The sequence below is a fragment of the Anabas testudineus genome, chromosome 11 (genome assembly GCF_900324465.2).
Source record: "Anabas testudineus chromosome 11, fAnaTes1.2, whole genome shotgun sequence".
NCBI lineage: Eukaryota > Metazoa > Chordata > Actinopteri > Anabantiformes > Anabantidae > Anabas > Anabas testudineus.
The window spans coordinates 15,290,136-15,314,928 of record NC_046620.1 but is presented as its reverse complement, the minus strand read 5'-3'; the positions used below and the strand labels follow the sequence as shown (position 1 = coordinate 15,314,928).

Sequence of the window (24,793 nt, the reverse complement as noted above, 5' to 3'; positions counted from 1 at the left end):
TTGCTGCGTCCGCCTCTTTTTGTATGTGTGTGGTTGGGTGTGGGTGTCTGTCTTGATGGCACATTATCCTCGCTGTTGATGTGGAGACATAAGTAGCTTAGAGGTCTTTTTGTCAATCAGATTTATCACCTTAATTACAGCATCCGAGACTTATGTTTGGTGATGCGTGCTCTCCTGGCTGCCATGTATTTCCTCCCCCGAGTGGAAAACTTGAAGTGGTTTGATGACATCCACTTCATCCATCTCACCTTAGCCTCAGTTAAGCCTCATACTCGGCTTTTCTTATAGGGGGAGAGAAGAAACTGAAAGGATATAGAAGGCAGGAAAAGAGGTGAGGTTGCGGCTGTAGTCAGTCAGACAGAGGTAATGATTTCCAGTCCAGATTTTAACTCCAAAAGTCTGTAGGCTCCATCAATAATGCAGGGAGCAGGAGAGCACCTTTGGCCCAGCCAAGCTTCTATCCCTCTCTAATCACCACCAATTTGAGTCCAAGCAACAAAACCTCAACACCGCCTTCTTTGGACGACTCGTATGTGTTTATTTGTCTTTTAGCAATAAAAGGCGAGAGACGCGGGACAGATGAAAAAAACACCCTCTGACACACCACTTACAAGGCCGTTATTTGGCGGGAGGCCAAGAGGAGGAGAGGGTGACCGGGGTCCGCACTTCTGAGTGGAACAGAGATGAATTACCTCAGCCCATCTTCCCCTCTCACTTTTATTTTTTTCCTTTCATCCTTTTGCTTCCTCTCTCCCAGCCCACTGGACCACACACAAAAATTTACCAGGAGGTCAGTCGTTTTAGATAACTGTTGGATCGTTTTGAGCCTACGTTGCCCGAGCACATTTATTCAAAGCTGAATTCCGAGCTTGGAAGGTCTTGCGCTGAAGCAGCTCCGCTGCTTCAAATACGCTTTGTAGTGTTATTATGCAGGAAGTTGTAAATGATGGCACCATGGGTCAGCACTCTACTGGAAGGAATACATTATAATAGGTATTTGGGGGGTGATTTAGCTGTGCTGATCTGCTTGGGAGCATGGAAATAAGTGAGCTTTTAGGCACATTAGCATACAATAGGTTCATTTTGGCTGGGGCAAAGGCACCCTCATGGGCATGAGACTGGTAAAGCAAATTGGGGGATAATGGCTGTGTGGGCATTCAGTCAATGTTTTAGAAGCCATTAGAGTTTTGGCATCATTGTAAACATTTATTGATTCACTGTATAGACTAGACAGCAACTGTTCCTCACTATGCTCTGACGGTGTTGAGCCAATGTAAGATTTTAGTTTATGCCTTGTTTTGTGAGACGCTCAAATTGGTGATGGTAGCCTGACATTCTGTCATGAATATTATTTTAATATATTCTGCACCATCAGGGCCTTTCCTTCTATTACTCTGTAACGCATTCCCTCTCACTGTCCCTTGTTGCTCACTCATCCCTCATTCTCCGTTCTTCCCTAACTCTCTCCATCTGGTGCTAAACTGACATGGTGCCTCCTCTCCTGTGAGCTCTCCATCCATCACATCTCTGCACCACTGCGGCCAGCAGGAGACTGGCTTTAATGAAGCAAATGTTTATTTCCGGAGTCTGCCTCCTACCTTATTTAGATAGGGGCGGGTGAATAGATGCTGGGTAGGTGGAAGTAGCGGATGCGGAAAGTAACGGACAGAGTAAAAGCATGAGAAAAAAAAGTGCTTGTACAATGGTTATGTTCTCTGTGTCCTAGATCTGTATTATAGTCAAAAGAGGTTAGGTAAATATAAAATGCTGACACAAGATGTCATTTGTTCTACCTCCCTTCCCTCCCTCCAGTTGTGAACTGTACAGAGCCGGGTCACGTAGAGAACAGCATTAGACAAGTACTTCCCAGCGGGCCTCATCGCTACAGCTTCCAGACCACTGTGTCGTACCGATGCAACCCAGGCTACTACCTGCTGGGCACCAGCTCTATAGCCTGTCAGGGGGATGGCACCTGGGACCGCTCCCTGCCCAAGTGTCTGTGTGAGTATCTCAGGGGTTAGTTGTGGGTGCACAATTTACAGTGTGTCTGTTTGTTTTATATATATATATACATATATGCTCTGATATCAGTTATTTTCCTCACATTATCTGTAACAGAGTGTTAAACGTCACTTTTGTATGACGTCATTATAAAGAATTCAGTCAGTTATATAGTCTAAGAAATGTTGAAGACATTGAAAATTGCAATGCACTATTCACCAGATATTTTACCAACTTTTTAGGAACAGGAAACACACAACGTTCTGCATTTTAATGACCTAAATGGTTAATTTATAATTATTCAGCCAATAATTGTTTAGCCATTAATTAACTAACCAACCAACAGTTGTAGCTATTTGTTTTCATTCAGAGTAGGACATTTTTTGCAATCTTAACAGACTGTGTGATAAAATGATGAAGCACTCTGACTTGATTAAGTTGCTTAATTGGAATTCTGTAGTTTTTTATGAACACATAGTGTTAGAGTAGTGGTAACACACTATATTTAGTGTACCTCATTGTACTGTAATGTACACATTATATCATTTCAGTAAACCAAGTCGGTATATTCAGATGCTTTCACTTGTTCATTTTCTTTCTCTCATTTCCCTCCGTTGACAGTGGTGCTGTGTGACCGTCCCAGCATGCCACCATACGCCCAGATCTCAGGCGACCGTAGGACAGTTGGCTCAGTCATCCGCTACAGCTGCATCGGCCAGCGTACAGTCATCGGCAACACAACGCGAATGTGTCAGCTGGACGGCCAGTGGAGCGGCTCGCCGCCACACTGCTCCGGTAAGAAAAGCACTGAAAACAGACCAACTCATTGACAGTTTGGAACAATAAGACCTGTTTTGTAAAGTGGAGTTCATACTCGATTGTTCATATTTGGAGCCGTGTGTTGTTTTGCCCATTTTCCCATCCTTATCTCCCTATTTTCCCTCTAATAACTGATTAATTCAGATGTAATATCACCACCCAGTCACACTGATGCCCTCGTAACGCCAGGCCAAGAAATAAAGAGTTTTGGAGGCAGCTGTTAGCAAGTAATGAGATGGTGGTAGGTGGAGCAAAAATGAAGCTGTCTGCTCTACAGGCCTCAAGGGCAAAGCGAGTGTCCCCCATAAAACTGCTTTAATATGCTCATATTAGGCTGAGGAACAGGGACACCCACACCTCAGTTGGGTTATGAAGCACTATAAAGACATCAGTCCTCATACTCCCTCTTACAGCGATTCGCTTCAAGGCTAAAACTTTTCACACACAAGGCCACAGGGGCATCCACGCATGCAAATGCACGTCCACAAATTCAATCACATACGCAAAGATAGGACAGAAACATGCACTACTGCACACAGGGGCCCACGAGCTGTGTGACAATGAAATAGCATGCTGGCGGTTTACTGTCACAACTCACAACACAGGGATCGCTAATGTTCTTTCAACGGATAATAAATACAACCTTTCATAAAGATTTGCCAGAGTTTCTCAGTTATGTACTATTAAATTGATGTTGACCAGAGCCTTGTAAAATGATGGATGAGAGCAATTCGCGGCAGTACTAAATGGTTTGTGATTGTTTTAAACGGAGCACATGGAATTATGAATCAAGGTGCAAAATACAGCATATGTACGGACTAATGAAATGATAAATTACATTACATTACACAGTTTTGCGCTGCATATTTCTGAATAAATAGGTGTAATCAAACTTAATATTGTGAAAACAGGGATGCTAGTCACTCCTTAAGGAGGTAGGAAAGGTAGTCTATGTTCCTGCTTTAATCCCATGATTATTATTGAGTTTTAATATGAAAACATCACTCATGTGGAGAGCACACATTAAAAATGTACTTTCCACATGAGTGATGTTTTCATATTAAAGCAGTAGTCCTGTATTTTCAACAATGAGTCATTTTTCCTGCTACATTTCCCCCCCTTTTTTAAATCTTTTCAGGGGATTCTGCCGGGCTGTGTGGAGATCCAGGTGTCCCAGTGCATGGGATCCGTCTGGGCGAAGAGTTTACAGTAGGCAGTGTTGTCCGCTTCAGCTGTGAGCCTGGCTATATGCTGAAGGGTTCACCAGAGAGAACCTGTCTGGCCAATGGGACGTGGCTGGGAACCCAGCCCGAGTGTCATGGTAAGGAATACATACAGAGTGTGATTTTTAGGGGGGATTTTTTGTATGTATTTCATTGATTAGAGAAAGATGATTGATGATTTCTTTTAAAAGGAAACATTTATTTATATAGCAGCAAGGAGGCTATGGCCAATTGTCATACTTTATCTCCTCAACCTTCACCCTCACTGAGATGAACAAAACACATCATGTCCTGTGAGTGTATAGTTATGAGAATATGAGGTACTAATATCATTGTTGCTCATCCTTACCAAACCTACTGTAAACGAGAGCCATGTACACGCACTTGATGGTAAATTTAGTATGTTCACAGTAGGTGTTCCCACAAAGCCTGTGTGTTATCAGCTATTCTGTTTGTGAGTTTGTAGATAAAATTTCAAGGCTGCTTCCTCGAGTGAAAAATGCGAGGGGTTGTTGGGGTCCTGTGGAGTCTAGATCAAAAGGCAGATTGGTGTGGCATCCACCAGCTTCTGGCAAGCTGTACTGAACTTTAAGGTGAAAGTTAAAATCCTATGGATTGTGACCAAAAAACATGGTGAAATAACTAGAATATAAACTACTGTAATAAGTGGAAGAGGAATCTGATCAGTGTGCCAGGTACTGGAGGACACACACTGGATCCCATGCAGCTAGATGACACCTCAGGAGGAGCTGGGAAAAACAATGTGTGGGCTAGTGATTAAGTGGTAGATAATGAAAGGATGAATAGTTTGATGGATTTCTTGGGAAAAAGGAGAGCACTAATTAATGAACATGATGTGCGCATCCAGTTCCACATAACGCTGGGAGTTAAGGTTGTGCAGTAACTGAACATAAACATGATGTTGACTGAATTTTTTGAAGCACTGTTGGCTTTTGCAGTATATTACATCTACACTTCATTTAGTTTAACTTCAGTAATGTTTATTTCCTTGTTGAGAAACTTGTATTTCTTTGCTTCTCTGCATCCTTTTAGTTTCCATTTATTCTTACTTCCCTCAGAGCTGCATTAGTTTTACAAACATCTACTGTACACTATATGTGTAAACTCTGTGAGGGGTAAAATCTCCTAAATTAGAGTTAATTGTAGTCTTAGTTAATGTTTTAGAATCTGGGTACATTATTAATGAGCATTTACATTTCATCGTCTCTACGTTTGCATGTCTTTTCAGAGCTATTTGATCTCAGAAAATCCCCTCCACTGAATTGCACATTTTAAGCCTTTCTTTACTCAAAGATTTTGGTTAATACTGTGGTAACAGTCTCTGATTGAGTAATTAGATGCTGCCTTTTCAAACTGAGTGAAAGGCATAGCAAATTTGTGTCTTGCGTGTGCTCGCAAAAAATGTAAAACAGTGATTAAACAAGAGTGAACAGAGAACATAACAGGGTTTTCTCTGTTGATTAAAACCACCATAAGGTTTTTAATTTTTGTCCTTGTGCAACATTGCATCAATTCTGCCATGGACATCTGGAAAAGCTTATTATTTTAATGTGTGGTGTCTGCAACAAAATCCGTGTTTTTGCTGAGACAGGACAAAGACATTAGAGACTGTGAAAGAATTGCACAGACTTTTAATTTTTTTGTTCGTTTTTCTACTGCCAAACATTTAGCATTCAGTAGAAAGGAATAAATTAGAGGCTGTTAAAGATGATTATAAGAGGTGATGTCGTACTAACACTTTAGTTTAAAGTGTTTGGATTCATCTTAATTTGGGATCTTATTAAGTTGCTTTTTAAAGCGTGAATGGTTTATTTGTGTAACTGCTCTAGGTATTAAATACCTAGTGTGGTGTCTATCGTCAGTCTTTTTTTAAATTTTCACAACAACTTATTTTAATATCAAATAATATAAAGCCCCTGCTCCTCCACTCAGCATTTGTGGTGCGGGCATTGAAGTGGTGCCAGCTTACAAATATCTAGGTGTGCACCTGGACAATAAGTTGGACTGATCCCTTCACACAGATGTCCAACATAAAGATGCTACAGATGTTTTACCAGACTATAATAGCAAATGTGCTGTTTCATGCGGGGGTTTGCATCCCCTACACAACATCCATGGACCAGAGAAGTAGCTGCAGTGGGCGACTCACCTCACTGCGTCGCAGGGCTAAAAGATACAGAAGATCCTTAATCCACACAGCCATCAGACTCTACAACACCCCAGCCAACAGCTGATAACTACTTTTAATATCTTTATCTACAAGACTACCTGAATTTCCCTTCGGGATTAATAAAGTTTATCTTTACCTATTATTAAATACTGTACACTGTATGAACAACAAACAGGTCATCTCCTAGCAACACTCAAATGATAAAGCCACCTACTGTTTCAACATGTTTGCAGTTTTACACCTTTAGGGTGTTATATTCTGCTGTCTCTCCATGAACACATGGCTCTTTTCTTTCTCCATCCTTGTGTACAATGTGTTATTTCCAGAAGCTTAACCCTGTCTCCAAGCCTGTTTTTACTTGTGCTCTCACCACTCTCCCTGTTTGCGTACACATGCACCCTCTTTGCACACCACCACCTTCTTTCTCCCTCGCCTTGCTCTGTCTCCTTCCCACTCCGGTGTGTGGTATGCCCAGTAGCCAAGGTTCCCCACCTGTTCTCTGTTGGCACAGACTTCAAGGGCCAGGCCACATCTGGTCATTACGGGAGGGCGATGCCCACGGGGCTCCGAGGGCCTAGGGCAAGCTGGAGACTGTAATGAACTGAACCATTGCTGGCGGCCGGACAGACACCAAGGGACTTTCTGTGCAAAGGATGTGTCCATCAAAGCAGAGTTACTTATGAAGTAGAACACACAGGGAGATGATAAGGTTGGTGGTAGGGTGGGCGGACGAAGACCAGAGAGAAAGTGAAAACAAGCTGAGTGAAGATGCAGACATGTGAGGGAGTGTAAAGGAATGTATTAAAAGCCAACCTACGCTGGATTTTATTTGCAGAAGACATGGTAAGCATGATAAATATACAAGGCATATAGGATAAGAAGAATAAACTAGATTTCTTTGCCTTGCAATGATCGCTTCGGCTTGCAGTGAACGCTTCTACTCAGCGTTAAAACCAGCAGGGGGTTTAATGTTGCGTGTACAGTGTATATAGTATGTGTGTTTGCAGTGGTATCATGTCAGCTCGCCTCAAACCATCCAACCCTTTACCACTGCTCACAACAAACACACACACACATTACAGTTTTCACCTCTGCTCACTTAGAGTTTACCCTCTAAATGCATATTAATCATCACCTAAGCATATTCTGTTGCTCTCTCCTTCTCTATCTTGTTTTCAGTCATCTCTTGCGGAAACCCGGGAACACCACGGAATGCCCAGATCCTGATCCATGACGGCCTAACGTTTTCCAAATCCATCACTTACGCTTGCAGGGAGGGGTACTACTCCACTGGACTGCTCACTCGACACTGCACTGTCAATGGCACGTGGACCGGCAACATGCCCGAGTGCTCAGGTAATTAACAGCTCTCACAGACAAAAAAAAAAAAAAAAGTGTGTGTCTATATGTAGTGCTTATCTTGTTTTCCAGATTTAAATGGAACTTCATGCTTCAGTTGAGGATGTTTTTTCCTTGGCTTATGCACATTTCTGAGTTTTCTACCTGCTGGCCTCGTCTTTATTTGTCTTGGAAAAACAGTTTACACTTGGCAGTTTGGGGAAGTGACAACAGCAGATTACATATCCAGGGGAAACAGATTAAATTGGTAATATTATGCAAGATATGTAATATTATACAAGGAATGCAACAAAATATGGAAGATATGTTAATATTTTGTAATAGCATTTGTTTTTTTTTTTGGTGCTCTGGCTCAGGAGGCTAGGAGAAAATTGGTTTGTGGCCTGGTCCACTGAAATGGCACAGGCCTGAGTGACAGTCCTTTATCATTATGTCTCACAAAAGACACGCAGCTGCTGTACAGAGCCTGGGGACCCTGGCAAATAGAGGTCACTACGAGAACCGGTTTCTTCTGAATGGAAAGGATAAACCCTAAGCAGCACCATTATGGATCTCAGAACTCTGTAATCCATAGGAGTTCAATGGTTCATGTTGACGTACTTCAGCAGAACATGTACAGCAAAAGAATGATGTGAATAGGGGCCCTTTTACTTGAATTATTTCTATTGATCTAAAACAAAATGCTAAAAAGGGATTTACTTGACAGGAGGAGGTTAGAAGAAGTCTCCTCTCCATTTTAGCTGTAACTTAGTTACTGTTAGTAAGCACGGTATGATGAATGAAAGTGGTGGACTGGTCTTTCCACTCCAGTGGGAACCGTAAGTGGTTGTTCAGTCAAAGACACTCCACCTCCAAGAGACCCAGTTTCCACAGCCCACTGGGAATTTTGCAGGAATGTTGGTCATATGCATTTAATAATGCCTTTTTGTCCCAAGGCAACTTAGCATAAATTTGTCCTTCTGTACTCTGGGTTTTCCTTTTTAGTCATTTACAGCAGAGCTGAGCTATAGTGCTGCTGAGTCACACAGTGGAATTCTCACTGTTGTTAATCAATCACACTGTTTTCCCTGCAGGATATAGAAGTATAATCAAGAAGAAATGTGGTTCATTTTAGGGCTTGAGGGAGCTACAGCGGAGGCATGCCCATCACAAGATTTAGTCTCTCCACATCCTAAAAGCTCTAAACTGCAGCCAATCAAAGTACAGCCTTAAGACACATTGTGGATGACTGTGATAGAAAAGTCTGGCAGTTGAATATGAAATGAGATTTGTAAGCATACATTCAGGAAAAATGTATCCTCTAAAAGTGGCAGTAAGTAAATGATGTCGTGCTAATTGGCTGTGAAGACATGACAACTACCTTCTAGATTGTTAGGTTTTGATTGTGAGGTGAACTGCTTAGGTCATGCACATATAACAGTTCATTAACTATGAGGCTCCATTCAGTGTGCAGTTCTAAATGTTTGTTTACTAGCTTGTATTTCATCCTAAGTGTGCAATATTGATTCTCAGCTTTTCAGAGTGCAATCAAATGTAAGAAAAGAGAAAAGGTAAATATTTTAATTGCCGTAGCAACAGGCAGCAAGTAGTGAGACTGGCCTCAACCACCTCTCCTCCTCTTACCATCAACACGAGCAACGCAGGGCTGTGTGCTAAGTTCTTTTTTGTTCACACTTTACACCAATGACAGCGTCATTCCATCACCCAGCAAAAAGTATTTGAAATACTCTGATGATTCATTCTCGCCTTAATTAAACACAATAACTCCATCATGGACTGTCACACCACTTTTGCACTCTTCGCAAAGTGGTGTGAGGACAACCACCTGTACCTCAATGTCAGCAAGACCTCACGGCAGCACCCCGTTGTCATTCATTACCAAAAATCTGAAACAGTGGACACTTTAAAATACCTGGGAGTAACATTAGATACTCACCTTCAATGAAGCACATGATGGTTATTCAAAAAAGAAATCACTAAAGACTGTAGGTCGTCCATAAACTTTATATTACTCCTCATCTACTACTGTTACTCTATCAAAGTTTTATTTAGCCAGTCTTAATGCTTTGCTCCAGCCGCTTCTTTAACACCCTCTCTGTTAAAAATTGTAATAAACTTATGAAGGTGAGCAGAATGGCTGCAAAAATAATCGGTCTTCCCACACTCAATTTAGTTGAATTAAGTAATAATGCCATCAAATGCTTTGCGATTTCAATAGAGCAGGATCCCACACACCAATGTGCATTTAGCTTCACTGGCCTCAGTTAGCAGGTACAAGGCTCTGAGGTGCAGGAGGGCCCGCTTTGGAAGAAGGCTAATTCCACTCAGTCATCAATTCCTCAATACCAGACCCCGCTGAGCTATGCCATTTGCTGCCATTTACTGTCATTGTTGTTATTGTGTTGTTGTGTCGATTGTAACTTGTCAAACAAGTGCAGTGTTGTGGATAAGAATTTCCCCTCGCAGACAATAAAGTCAAAGTTAAGTCAACTGTAATCAAATAAAATAGCAAAGAGATCTTTTTATGTATTAAATGACTGTCTGTGAGTAATAGACAATTGCCTTATGCATTTATTACTAATAATACAGCAAGGAATTACACATTAACAACACTAACAGCAACAACATAAAATGCATAAACACGTAAGTTGCAAAAACAGACAACACATCCAATGATGATGAGTGATGAGTGAACCCAAGTAGATATTGGAAATTGGACCACCTGAGAGCAACTGATAAGAGCAGTGCTCATTTGGAATATTGCCAATTGTAATTTTAGCACTCAGAGATAAGGTTGACTGAATGAATTTGTCCTTGCATTTCCAAGAATAGCACCTCTCAGTGTTAAAGAGATGATGAAGAGAGAGAGAGAGACCTGCAGCTATGGTGCAGATGGAGAGAACTCCTTGCTATTCAGGTCAGAAAGCAATTCGGACAGCTTTCTACCAGTCAACCAGGGAACTGGGGTTGATTTCTGGCGTGGTCTGTTTGTCTCACTAAGTGACCTGTAAAGAAATCGTCCACAAAATAGAGATAAGTGGTCTTTCTGGGGGAGGTAAAGAAGGTCATTCCTCTGCCAAATGTGAAGAGACTTTAAGTGTCAGTCACTTTGTGAGAATCACAAATCGTGTTTTATTGTATGATACTGACTTACAGATTTAGGTTGCTGAGATTCTACGGATTTAGATAACCTTAATATTGAAGATCTGAAATGCAAAACTAATAACATATGAGATGTTTACATGTGATAAGAAAATAGATGCCATGTAGTTGGTTTGCGTCTTTTCAGTCTGTTCCATCAGTTAGAGATGAATGTGCTCTCTGTGTCTGCAGAGTAAAGTAGGGATGGAGCATATGGGTGAGCGCCCTGAGCAAATGGGCTGCAAGGCCATGGCACATACTCAACTCCCATTCTGTTTTCATTAATGAGTATGTGGTTCAATTCCTCGATTTTGTATGTTAGCGCTTTACTAGGTAAAGATTCCATGTTATTTCTGTCCTATTATCCCACAGTAATCAACTGCGGTGACCCTGGAGTTCCAGCCAATGGGGTGAGATTAGGGAACGATTTCACCTACAACCACACAGTCAGTTTCCAGTGTTCTCCTGGTTTCACCATGGACGCTGACCGGGCCTCCACTCTCATCTGCACCAAGGACCGCACCTGGAATGGCACCAAACCACTCTGTAAAGGTATAGCTGTGTATGATGCTGATCAGAGACAGTGGGTGACCTTAACTCCCAGCACATAACATGACTGAATCAAAATGCACAGTACAAGAAATCCTGCAATGTCCCTTTGTCTCCCTATAGCGATTGTATGTGGTCCACCACCCGCCATCCCTAATGGACAGGTTGTGGGTGCAGACTTCATCTGGGGCTCCAGCATCAGTTACTCCTGCAACCAAGGTTACCAGCTGTCCCTGCCCACTGTGCTAACGTGCCAGGGTAACGGCAACTGGAGTGGAGAGAAACCACAGTGCTTCCGTAAGTGGCACCATGCTGCAAAGCCCAATTACATTACATGTCAATAATTTGTCTCTGACATTGATTTGCCTTATATTCATCCTCAGTATGTACTGTATATATCTTCTTTGCATTTCACCTCCTTTTCTCCTTCTCCCTCTCTGCAGCTGTGTTCTGTGGAGACCCAGGGATACCAGCCCAAGGAAGGAGGGAAGACAGAGGATTCACCTATCTCTCCTCTGTCTCCTTTTCCTGCTACCCTCCCTTTGTCCTGGTGGGGTCTACCAGGAGATACTGCCAATATGATGGCACTTGGAGTGGCACACAACCCTCTTGTATTGGTAAGCTACTAGTTTGTTCCTTCAATTAAGTTATAGGCTATAACACTGTAAATGTTAGAATACAGTATTTGGTATTATATGGTTGTTGTTGCCATCATTGTAGATAACCTATTGCTTTGCTCTTCCAGACCACAGAACATTGAATATTGAATTTTACTAGTGCCATATAACACGTAACTAGCTTCTGCCTCCATAAAGTATACCTACATATGTTCTCCCTTCTATTTTGAAGATTTCAACATAGCCCATCAGCATGCAAGCTATAAGTCTCATCCTGACATCAGTCAATTGCCTATTCATTTTGACAAACAAATGCCGAGACAATGCGGTGATGCATGCAATGATAAGTAATACCATTTGAGTTTAACATAACATAAATGCGGATACTGCTGAATCACCCAAGTAAATCACTCTGTGGTCAAAAACAAGTTATGGATAAAATAAAAAGCATTGTTCTTGTCCTTTAGGTAAGTTGTTATTTATGAGGTTGGAGTTTGACGCTGTGAAATATGCACAACCTTTGACCCAGAAAGGCTGAGTTTAAACATTAATCCATCACAGCCAAAAGTCAGCAATAATTCCACTGCCTATGCATAATATATCAGCCAGATTGTTTAGCCACTGTTGAAAAGCCATAATAGCCCGGCATGTGCAAAAGGTTAAACTAAGATTTAGTGAGATTTAATCGATTAAAAACACAACATTTACATTATGTACTGCAGCTACTGCTGACCCTGCTTTACAGCATCTTTTGCAGCACATCAGAATCACCTCCAAAGTCTCAAAGCTTCATTGACATTTCCAGATTTCGTGGTGACAGTTTTTTATTTTAACATTTCCACTTTATTCATTTTATTACAAAATTCTATGTTTGACCCTTAGGGTGGATTTAATGAAGGCACATACACATATGTTTATAACGTACTTTCCTAAAGTGATCTAGTGGGTTTGATGGCACGTTCTGTATAATAAATTGGACTAACCTGACAGTACTTATCGCAGAATTGTTTTTTTTTTTGTGTGTTTCAGATCCCACCCACACTACCTGTGGAGACCCTGGCACTCCTCTCTTTGGAAACCAGAACAACAGTCAAGGCTACCAGGTGTGAATATACGGTCACACAAGAAACTGAATTCATTCAGTTTATTGAAGGCTGTTTTACTGTTTCTTACTTATTTACTGCAATGTGTATTTTCTTCTTTCGTTACTGTACTTAACATTTTTCCATACAGTAAACTGCAAGGTTAAATCACTGACAACCAGAGCATTGAAAAAGCACTATCACTTATTGTAGCTTAGATTAGTGTCTCTTCTGACATGAAAAAGCATGTTGACATCATTCATAAAGTTATTTGCCGTATTTACTAGGCAAGTTGAAGTTATTTACTTTTCTAAGTGTCATGGGAAAAGGGAAATTATATTCTTATTCTGTCCATACTGCAAAAGACAAACAGTAAACTCTAATGTAATGCTAAAGTTGATCATACATTGAAACATTGAAAAAATTTAAAACAAATTATATCTCACCATCTTTAATGTCGATATAATATACAAAATAATATATTATCTATTTAAACTCCTAAATACTGTGTTAACAAGGTGAAAACATTGGCGACCAGCATCATATATTTAGTTCCACTAAAGTTTTACAGTAGCCTTATTGTAAGTTTGATGCCATCAGCTGTGTTGCTCCACAAATTCATGCTAATATTTTAAATAAGCTGCCACTTGTGTGTAGAAAATCTGCTTGATGTTATGTACAATATGTATATTCATTGTCTAATCTACATCCTATCCTGTTACAGATAAGTAGCACTGTGTTCTTCAGCTGTAGAAAGGGCTACTTACTGCAGGGCTCCATTTCTCGCACTTGTCTGCCTAACCTCACTTGGAGCGGTTTTCAACCAGAGTGCATCGGTAAGCACACTGTCTGCTCATCTTGCAAAATTGCATATGTAGTTAAGTGGGAAACATAACCTTGAGCAAACAGATGCATTATTCAAATGCAGCCTACATATCCCATACACTCTTCCGCCACCCCACCTCTTCACCTTGGATCTCACTTTTCATATTTTCCTTTCTCATCTTGCTCCTCTCAAGTTTCTCTCTGTCCCGCTCCTCAAACCCAACTTTTAACCTTTCTCCTCAAAACCATATTCTTTTTTCTCTGTTTAATCTCTCTTTCTACTCTCCAGCCCACCACTGCAGCCAGCCAGAGCTGCCAGCCCAGGCTGATGTGAGAGCCATTGAACTGCCATCCCTTGGCTACACGCTGATCTATACATGTCAGCCTGGCTTCTACTTGGCTGGAGGATCAGAGCATAGGACCTGCAGGTCCGATGGGAGCTGGACAGGGAAACCACCACTGTGTGCAGGTATAAACATGGTTATTTTACATCCACAAGGGAACAATGAATACTTGATATTAAATATGCAAATATTAAATAATTTTGCTGCTGCTGGATTTCAGCAGTATGCTATTCTTACTATATTCAAACACACACACACACCAACCTTCATAACACAACAGAACTGTGCACATGGTCAGTCACTTCTCCTAAGGTAGCATCCAGATATACAAAACACACGTCATATTGATAATGCATAGTTTCCATGTGCATTTTTTATTGAAACCACCAGGGTTTGTACGAGTGTGACATTCACTGGTAACTCAGGTCGGGAAATTGGGGATTCAGCTAATGTTGATGAATAGCTCTGTTAGCGCTTGCTTATTCTCAGACACGTGCCAGGGCAGGATGGCCCATCCATCACACAATTACACAGCATGGAATTACACGCACACACAGAATCCAACACACATGCAGACACACTTTGAAACATTAACAAGGGTGCAAAACCTGATTAGGCCAATGCATCCCATTGATTAGGTTAGCAGAAGTAGCTCTTATAAATGGTGAGGTAGTGTTAACAAGGTCTAGCAGACAAATGGACTGCCATTAAGACACCCTGAAGCATTGGCCTAAATACATATACGAAAAAAATAGAGTCATCGACACACAATTATCTAGGGTAGACAAATGCTAATGGCTTAAAGAGAAAGACATACTAGAGGGGATATCCATGTGATGGATTCCATGCCAAGCTGTTGCTGTATTATAGAGGGTGATGGGTAATTTTAAGGCCATGCCATTAAGAGTGAAGGCAGGAAAGAGAACTGGCCTTAGCACATGCAGGATATTAACAGTGCTTGTGGGCATAGTGATGGAAAGGCAGCTCAAATGACTGGCAGCTAATAAAGTACTAGGTGAGAAATTGTCTGCATGTGTGTGTCTGTATACATTTATCCATGGTTATGCTTGTGCTCATAAACTACCATCAGTATACCTGTCTTTGTTTGTAGTTGCGTGTGAAGCCCTCCATTTGTGTGTATGTGTGTGGGTGTATGTTTACTACTGTGGTGTAGTCCTGCGGCCCTGAGTGAGCAGCAAGGCATTATTAAAGCGCTTCCCTTGAAGCTGCAAAACTGTCTCTCTGACTTAGCCGTCACCCCACAGGGACACCCAGGCTGCTCTTTGACACATGAGTCAAGTCTTGTCGCAGGCTCTCACTCTGGCCACCACAGGGTTTATTACACATGGAGGTAGACAGGAAGTGCTGATTATACTATCCTACTACTGCAATTAACCTCAGAGCTCTTTTGTTTAAAGTGAAAATTAAATCTTTTGTTTTCTTCCTGGAACATACAATTTGCCTGTTTACAGGATAAATCAAAGTATTGTGGTTAGTTAATTTTGTGTTGCTGTGCTCTTCAGCTGATAATCGTCCAAGTGGTAAGAGCCCAGTGGGGACAGTGCAGGAGCCACCTTCCAAATTACCAGGTAAGACTTCTTGCATTTCAAGATGTTTATACTTGCAGCTCTTTATCTTTTCAAATGCTGTCAGTATTAGTTTTTTTTTCTTTTCATGTCTTGAAGTGTGTGTATGAGATGTTTTATTTTTTGGAACCAATTAAATGGCAGACATTAAAAGAAGAGGATAAAAAGTGTTTGAATGAACAATGGCAGTGTGGGATGATGAGTGGAGAACCTCTGACAAGTGGGGAATCCCAGTGGGGTCTAAGGGGAGACCAAGAGAGTAAGACCAGGTACAGAGAGTTGGAAAATACTCAGTTATCTAGTAGAGAGCTTACGTGGTGAGGAAAAGTCAGCATGTGTAGAGGGATGAGGCAGGAAGTGGATGTAGTCCGGGGTTGATGGAAGATGTAGTCTGAAGTGTTGAAATGACATCTTCCAGGTGGTGGCTGGTGAGAGGGAGAGACACTGACAAAACAGAGGCTAGGGTTAGTTAATTGGCGGAGCAAGAAAACAAACTTTGTGTGCACACAACAGTTATTTAGTCCAAAATCCACAATTCAAAAGTGATCCAAAAGTCCAATAACGTAGTCACATCGGAAAAACAGAGCAAAGGTGGCATAGGGAGAGCCAGAGTGAGTAGAGAGTCCAGAGATGGCCAGAGACAACGAGAGGAAAGTCACAGTTTAGAGCAGATTTAGGGTCAGATCCAGGGTTCAGGCCCTGTAGAGTCACTGCTGGAGTCAGAACAGACATCAGATCAGTAGCAGACGGGGATGTGGCCAGGTGAGTAAGAGTGTGGACCGTGTAAGGTGGAATAGAGGAAGAAACAAAACTGGGGCAGGAGCAGATAGTGTTTATGACAATGTGTCGTCTGTGGATGAGGATGTTTAATATTAAAATGTTTAAACTTTCTGCAAAATACAAAAATAATTTCACTGCCTCCACTACTCCACCACTTCATACATTGTTATTCCCCATTGTCTCCCTTCCCTCTTTCAGTCCCCAGTGGTGTTTTTGCTAAAAACTCTCTCTGGAGAGGATCCTATGAATATCTGGGGAAGAAGCAGCCGGCTATGCTCAGCATCACTGCCTTTGAACCCTTCAGCAACCGGGTTAACGGGACGCTCATTGACCACAGTGGAGTGGAGCTCAAACTCGCTGGTTGGTACCCCAAAACAATGAAGTCATACCTAAGACTTTCAAAACGCACACAGACACACACACACACACACACACATCCTGTTTGATTGTTGTCATTGTTTATTTGACAGAACTGTCATACAAGAGAACCCCCTGTATTCAATCTTATCCAAACAGACAATTGTCAGATAAGTTCAAGTGAGGACAAGGAGGGAGAAATCAATGTGGCCCCTGTTTGGAGAAGATCATTCCTGCTGTTAGAGAGCGGCAGACATTTACCTTTTTTTTTTTTCCCCTGTGGCATAATCATCATGCAGCTGCGATCATTAAGAAGCAAATTTGCATCAGTAACAGCTTGGATACTTCACTTCTCTGTACCTGGGTACCATCAATCTTCATCACTGTGTAGTAAAAATTGTTTTCTATAGCTACAAACTGAGTGGCACACTCTTCACTGACTTATAGTGTACGAGAACTACAGTACCATAGAGTACAAAAGCAGTGGAGAACTGTTTCCAACAAATACATAATACTACTAGAAGCTGAGAGACACAGAAAACCTGACTCATTATTGACAGTAACAAAAATGATGTTGCCAATCTTATTCTTTCATTATGTGTTCACACCTCTGGTTTACCTTTCTGTTACCTTTAACCAACAGAGAAAGCAAACACTAACACTACACACAAATAATTTAAATAAGAAAGATCTATAAAATATAAAGACTTGCATCAACAACACTGGATGGACTCACTGTGTTTGAGCCTGTAGCTCTAAAGTATCTGTAAAACCTTTTGACTTTTTTATGGTTTTAACTTGTTTTTTTTCTTTCTTGTAGGTACATACAAGCGAGAGGAAGCTCAGCTGCTGCTTCAGGTCCACCAGATCAGAGGCCCCGTGGAGATCTTTGTCAACAAGTTCAAAATAGACAACTGGGCCCTGGATGGACATGTAAGTGCAGTTCCGGGGTCACGTTCAACACAACACCTAATTTTGTGACTGCAAAGACGTTACAACACATATATACGCACACGCACACACCTACGCTGCGAAATATGCGCCAGCACATAAACACACTCACCTTGTCACTCTGGGGAGATCGAGGGCCCACCGAGAGTTTTCTCTTTAATTAAAATGTCAGTTAAATCATTGCCTGGTAATCAGGACTTGACAGACCCCTGCCACTCCTCTCTCCAATATTATCCCTCAACCTTAGGCACCTCTAATGCGCGCACACACACACACACGCTCTAAAAAAGCAGGTCATATTATATAGTACAGTACTGTATGTGCGCGAGCCAGCATGTGGTGTTTTTTTTTTTTTTTATCTGCACATTTTACAAGAGCGTGAGTGTTTACATTTCAGCTAGTCTCTTACAAAGTGCAGCATTCCTCCTGTGAAGAGTACTTGCGTGCGTGCAGCATGTACTGGGTGTGTTTATGTTTGTGCTCTTGTGCAGAAAAAAACATCATATTAAATGTCAGCCATAAGAGTGCCTTACAGCTCCTTTGACATGATATTTCATTTTCTGTGCACCAGCTGCTGACACATTGATGAGCCACTCCTTTGTAAAGCCGAGATGTAACACATAAAGTGCCTGTCTTCCATTCCTCTCTCTCCCTAGGTGTCCTACATGTCTTCATCCAACTCCTTTGTGTACCAGGGATTTGTCAGAGGAAAAGGCTTTGGCCAATTTGGTCTCCAGAGACTGGGTGAGTGAGCCGTCCACTTGGTTATATAAACCACTGTGACCAAGTGGTCTCCTGGGGAAAGAGTATGCCCGTGTGTGTCTTCTTCCTGTCTGGGTTTTTATCACAGACATCTTTCGCTTAAAATATGTGTAGCGTCCACACACACACACACACACGCCTCACACATCAACAGTGAGGGTTGTGTGTTGATGCATGCAGAGCCTTGTCACATCAAGTAACCCTGCATCTTGCAGTTTTGATACAGTAAATAAAATCTATTCTATGCCGGGTGTGATTCTGTAATCCTTCAGCAACTTCAGCTTTGCTGTTAAAGGTGTATAACTTTTGTTTTTCTTTTTTTTTTTTTTTTCTTTTTCAAAAAAGCTGCAGTTATCCATATATTCTGCTTCATGTTTGTGACCTAGAAATTCAACCCACGTGATTCTCCTCACTGTGAATTTCGCTACAGTTTGTATACAGCAGAAATTCTTGCATCCTGACTCCATGGATCTGAGTGCCTGTGGCTGTGAAGCTGTTATGTGTGTGACTTCGTTTTTTTTCCCCTTTATTTTCCCCATAGTATTATGCACCTCCAACTGCAAACACCCTCACTCTCCTGTCTAAACTTTGTGAGGCACATGAAAGGGAAAAATACAAAAGATTCTCTCCAAGGACGTGTAGTGAGTTTCTCAGGGACAGGGGCTTCATTTAAAAAAAAGGGTCATAGTCAGTACAGAGCTATTTTGTAATTATTAATAATAAATACATATACAGTATCTATCATTATCTCCCTGGTAGACACTGTAAACAAGCTGTGTGTTTCACATTCACTGTTAAGAGAATTAGAGTACTGGTATTACTTACAGTACTGTTTCATATTTTATTTTTACCCTGAAAGAAATAATCACTATAAAAAGATGTCTTTGCTTCGCTTCTCACCTGGGGCCTCGCGATATAGGCAGTATGCAAAAGCAGTGACTATTTGTATACAGTCGATATAATATTGATATATTGTAATATGACATCATTGTAGCAAATACATTCAAATTGTTCATAGTTGTCATAGCTACTATTGCCTGTACCTTACAGTAATGAATTTATGCTTAGAGAGCTAAGGCATCAGGAAACAGAAAAAAGAGCTTGTACCCCAGAGGATTAACTAACGATGAATTGTCCATATCTTTGATTAATTTGGGAAAGGCTCAGGGGCTTGAGCCCCTGGAGCCAATTCCTTCTGCACATGTCCGGTTCTGTCAACCTGTGTGTGATTTAATGATGAGTTTAATTGGTTTTGATTATAAAACCGTTATTGAAAAAGGATTGGGAGGTCTGCTTCCTATTTGAGTTTTGCCATTTCCCAATATTGGTTTACTGCTGCCACCCACTGTTACAATCCCGTTAAAATGGTCCACAGTAGAGTACTTGTGAACATAGAGAAGACATTAAATAGGTCGATGTAAAACATTAGCTGCAGATTAGCAAAAAAATGCTTTGATGTATTTTGAGTTAGAGACTTGGTTGGACATTCATTATTATTAATAAATCTTTATTTTATTAATTTCAAGGTTTTCTTTAAAACTCCATAAAATAGATCAAAATAATCTCACTCACAATCTCAAGTGGACACGTAAGATTCAGAGTCACCCATTGTACATTCAGTTAAATATGTGTTCACATTTTCTCCTAGCACTGAACTCTCCACTAAACCATCACATTAATTGAATAATTTCTGTGACTGCCCGACACTCATTATGTCCCTGTAGCCGCCTTTAATCAGACAAATATGCTATATGTGGATAAACAAACAAAAAACTAGTATGTATGCAGCTTGTATGACAAGTGATGTTTAAAATGCACATATGTAACATTGATCTTACATAAACAGTTAAGCAGATAATGTTTGCTGTTTTCTTTTTTTTTGCTGATGCTGCTGACGGCGACAGATTTCACTGGATTTTAGCAGCTTTTAAAAAACAAAGCCCAGATTGGAGGGGCTTCCATATTGGCTGCAAGACAGACTGAAGAGCAGCAGTGAAAGTACAAAGACAGAGTAGGAACTTGGAATTCAGCAAGAAGGCATGCAGTGTTAACATAGATTAAGAGTTTATGTGCAGGTTTAAAGTTGTGTGAAAATCCCCTGTAATGAGGAAGGTGCATGAACAGCAGGTGCAGACCCTGCTCACATACCCACCACCATGCAGCCGCAACACACTGATTGAGCAAACAGCTCTTTATTAATGCAGAGGACTGGGGCTGGTGCCAGGTTATTTGTGTTTATGTGTGTCTAAGCATGCGTGAGTAAAAGGGATGTGAGTCTGAGATAAGTTGGGCGTCTCTGTAATAATCCCTCTCAATTTGTCGACGTTTTCGTGTTTTGTTTTAACTCGGTGATGTAACCGCGAGTGCAGTTTGCCCGCACGCGTGTGTTTGTGCATCTGTTTGTGTGCTCGCACTTATCCGGCAGGGGGTTGATTGGCAAACACCGCAGAACCCACTAATTGAATTCCTTCTTGTTTGTCACCCGTCCTTTATTGGAGCTTTTTTGGCATTCTGTGGCAAACAGGTGGGCTGTCACTCCTCCACTGCTGCTGTTGCAGACACACATCTCCATAAATTAGAGAATGAAATGAGTTAATAGCTGTCGGCCTTTGATGTCAGTAATTAAGAGTCATTGTTGGGGTAATGGAATTTGACGTTCCCAGGGGAGGAAAATGAAAATAAAACACGGAAATAAATGTAAAAAAGTCACTTATCTGTTAGTGGAGGGTTCCTCATGACCCTCTTCAGCCATTTTTTTCTTATTTTTTCTGTTTCTGTCTTTGTCGAGTCACGTTCCTGGCAGAATGTTGGGAAGATAACTTCCCCTAATTTTTTAAATTGTGTTATTAATAGGGTTTGATTACAACATCTGCTCTGATGTCACTTTGTGCTGAAGTAATGTTGAATTTCTTATCTTGTTTACCTCCAGAGAGTTTAGATCCCAGCAGAGACAACCCAGGCTACAACTTTGCCTCCAACAGCAGTTCAGTGGCAGCAGCCATCCTAGTGCCTTTTATAGCCATGATCATTGCAGGCTTTGCTCTGTACCTCTATAAACACAGGTAAGACTCACATCACTGATCCATTTCTCACTGCTACTCCATCTGCAAACCTCAACTGCTCATGCAAACCCATGCTGTTTTTATTTTGAAAGACAAATGTACGTTTCAAGAGAAAGAAATACAATGTTTATTTATTTTATTCACAAAGTCATATCTTGACCAGAGTTTGAGAAAATCACCTTGATATAGAGAAACTATAATAAGAAACGGCAGTAATACAGCAGCTGGCACAAAACAGACAGCAAATCTGAGCTAAAATAGATTTTGTTCCGGTGCAGTATCACCAAATACACACTATTGCCTCTAATGTGATGACAACTCATATTTTATTTTATTGATTCATTTCAGAAGAAGACCCAAAGTCCCCTTCAATGGTTATGTGGGCCATGAGAACACTAACGGGCGAGCTACGTTTGAAAACCCTATGTATGACCGCAACATCCAACCCACTGACATCATGGCCAATGAGACAGAGTTCACAGTCAGCACAGTGTGCACAGCTGTATAGCAGCTGTTTCCTCCAGAGGTAAGACACACACACAATGAGGTCTCCTTTGATTTGTATCTCATATTAAAGTTTATTAATGAATGACTTTTCTTAGTTCAACCTTTTTTTAATGTATTAGTATTAGTGTTGGCAATATTTGATGCATTTATTTTCTCTCTTTGTGATTTCCGACATCTTTTCCATCATCAATACATTCGTTCTTTTGCCTGTTCTTCCTTTTAACCTGCATTTCCTTACATATTTCTATTCAATTCCACCTTTGTCTTATCCCTCCCCTCCCTTGTCCAATCGTTTCCATACATTCCTGTCTTTTCTCACACCCTCACATGCATCCTTGATTCAGTCAGGTGAGGAGACGTGCACCACATCTTTGCCTTCCTGCCAACAGAGGACATCTGTAGTTCCCCGAGCAGAGAGCAAGACAAAGATTATTTTATTTGCCGAAATACATTCAACAAACATATCCAGTGGAAAAGGCTCTTACCCGCAGGAGACATGAAAAAAAAAAAAAAGAAAACCATGTGAAGACGGCGACTGTAACAAATGCCAACAACAAAAGGCTTTTTGTAACTTTACATGGTTTCTTGATCATTGTCCATATTTCGAGGAAAAGCTTCCACCTGAAACTGCATCCAGCAGGAGTCCTGCTGGAAGCAAAGCTGTGATGACTTTTCTCGGCCGCCCTCGGCCTAAACCCAAAGGGAATTTAATGGTCAACTTTAAGTCAAGAAATTGACCTGTAGCTAACGGAGATCTCTGTGCAAGTGAACATGAACGGTGGACAGCCCCTTGTTGACCCGTGGGAATCAGAGACAGACAGTCTGGACTTTTTTAATTCATTCATTTCTGTTTTTTCTTTCTTCTTTTTCCTTTTTTTTTTTTTTTTTATATCCAGCTTGCCTTCTGTGATGAGTAATTGGGAACCCTGTTTTCCCCAGCCTTCGGCTCCTAAGGCTGTTGAAAGATTTCATCTGAGGCTCTGGGTCTCTGGCTGAGGATGAATTAAAAATTCAGTGAGTTTTGAAGGCCATGTTGGAGACACATATTCTTCTTTTTCATTACTTTTTGAGCATGACTCAGTCCTCTTCCCTCTCTCTTTTTTCCTTTTCTTTTTTTTTTGTTTTTGAAGTGAAGGTGAACTGGGGATGAACCACTGCTTGCTGTGGAAGTGTCCAGAGCAGGGGTTACAAGGTAGCTAGGGCTGCTAAAAAAAAAAAAAAAAAGCACTTAATGAATTTGTTAAGAATTTATGTGTATGTGTGAGAGAGAGAGAGAGAGCGAAAGAGAGAGAAATAGAAAGAGAGAGTAAGCGTGTGTGTATGTTTCTGCACACATTTCTGGTGACTGCATCTGCAAACATCATCCTAAATATCACCTGCTGGCTTTGGCCCCAAAGACTCCACCAAACACATGACAGATAAATTGCTCCTTGTATATATTTTTTTACCTTTACCTATTTGATTTTAGGAAATTCTCTCATTTCAGTTTAGGACTATAACTTTTTTTTTTTTTTTACTGGATGCTCTGGATACCAGTCAATGAACAGGCTCTGATGAAAATTTAAAAATCCACAAGAGAGAACTAAGCCTGAAGGCGGTGGTAGTCTCTTCCAGCTTTCATCCTCTTTCTCTTGGTTTGTAGTGATTCCTGTGCAATCACTTTCCATTTTTTTTTTTTTTTGTTATCTGGGAGAGACTAAAATGAAAGTGTGGATAGACAAATCCACCTCTCAAACTGATGCAGCCAGATGAAAATGTTAAACAAAAGGCAATACTCTAAGATTCGCTTCACCCAAGCATCGGTTACAACCACCCTGCCACTCTGAGGCACTTGAGGAGAAAGAGACATTGGTTAGGTTAAAGTAGGGAGGGCAACTGTGATATTTCCATGGATCTACGAATGCCTTGGAACCACATTGTATCTCACTTTTTTTTTGTCTTTTTTATTGCTTTTGCCTCATTTCTAAAAGTGTGAACAAAGCTGTAGCACACAAGTTACAGAACAACAAGTTCTGTTGTGAAAGACTGCAAATCTGATGTCAAATTCTCTGCTTCTTTTCCTGGATCCACCTTCACATGTTTCTCCAGCTTGAAGGTGGTATGTACTGTGTTTCTCTGAGATCAAGATGCAGTATGAGCTCCCTAAACTTGGCCTTAGGAAAACAAAGATCAAAGTGCGGCCATGTTCGAACTCCCTCGAAATGTTCAGCTGAAGATGCTCGAGTCTGAAGAATGGATGAGTCAGTGATGTGTTCCCTCTGGATTACATTCAGGTCTTTTCCTCAAAGTTAACTTCTGACAGCTCCATCCCTTTGAAAAAGAGTAGTGTTGCTTTGTTTTGTCTTCACCCGTCAGGAAAATGTTGCAGGAGGCTTCCTCGGAGCTGTGACAGCTGGGGAGTCGCTTGCATACTGATTACTCCCATGCATTAAATTGGAAATTAGAAATACGATATGGGGGGAGTGTTTATGCCTCTAATGCTAATACTCCTCACATCTGTGGCAAGTGGGGGAAAGTGACATATAGAGAAAATATTGTTTTGAAAGTGCGACACAGGAGGGAACCATCATCAAATTGACACTCAGATGCAACAGCAGGATTTCACCTTAGCTGGTGAATGACATACCTGATGAGAAG

General features: G+C 41.1%; 1 protein-coding gene across 1 annotated transcript in view; it reads left to right on the top strand.

Annotated features, from left to right (window-relative positions):
- csmd2 (CUB and Sushi multiple domains 2) overlaps positions 1-22,660 on the top strand; it is a 192,584-nt gene extending 169,924 nt beyond the window's left edge. Inside the window, exons 56-72 of the mRNA XM_026348691.1 lie at positions 1,813-2,001; positions 2,623-2,796; positions 3,959-4,141; positions 7,414-7,590; positions 11,107-11,286; positions 11,407-11,580; positions 11,727-11,900; positions 12,930-13,003; positions 13,707-13,818; positions 14,097-14,276; positions 15,675-15,740; positions 16,716-16,877; positions 17,695-17,807; positions 18,482-18,569; positions 21,517-21,649; positions 21,998-22,175; positions 22,501-22,660. Of these exons, the coding sequence (XP_026204476.1) occupies positions 1,813-2,001; positions 2,623-2,796; positions 3,959-4,141; positions 7,414-7,590; positions 11,107-11,286; positions 11,407-11,580; positions 11,727-11,900; positions 12,930-13,003; positions 13,707-13,818; positions 14,097-14,276; positions 15,675-15,740; positions 16,716-16,877; positions 17,695-17,807; positions 18,482-18,569; positions 21,517-21,649; positions 21,998-22,157 (2,339 nt within the window). The 3' untranslated portion in view covers positions 22,158-22,175; positions 22,501-22,660. The remainder of the gene's footprint in view (positions 1-1,812; positions 2,002-2,622; positions 2,797-3,958; positions 4,142-7,413; positions 7,591-11,106; positions 11,287-11,406; positions 11,581-11,726; positions 11,901-12,929; positions 13,004-13,706; positions 13,819-14,096; positions 14,277-15,674; positions 15,741-16,715; positions 16,878-17,694; positions 17,808-18,481; positions 18,570-21,516; positions 21,650-21,997; positions 22,176-22,500) is intronic.
- Positions 22,661-24,793: the final 2,133 nt, after the last annotated feature.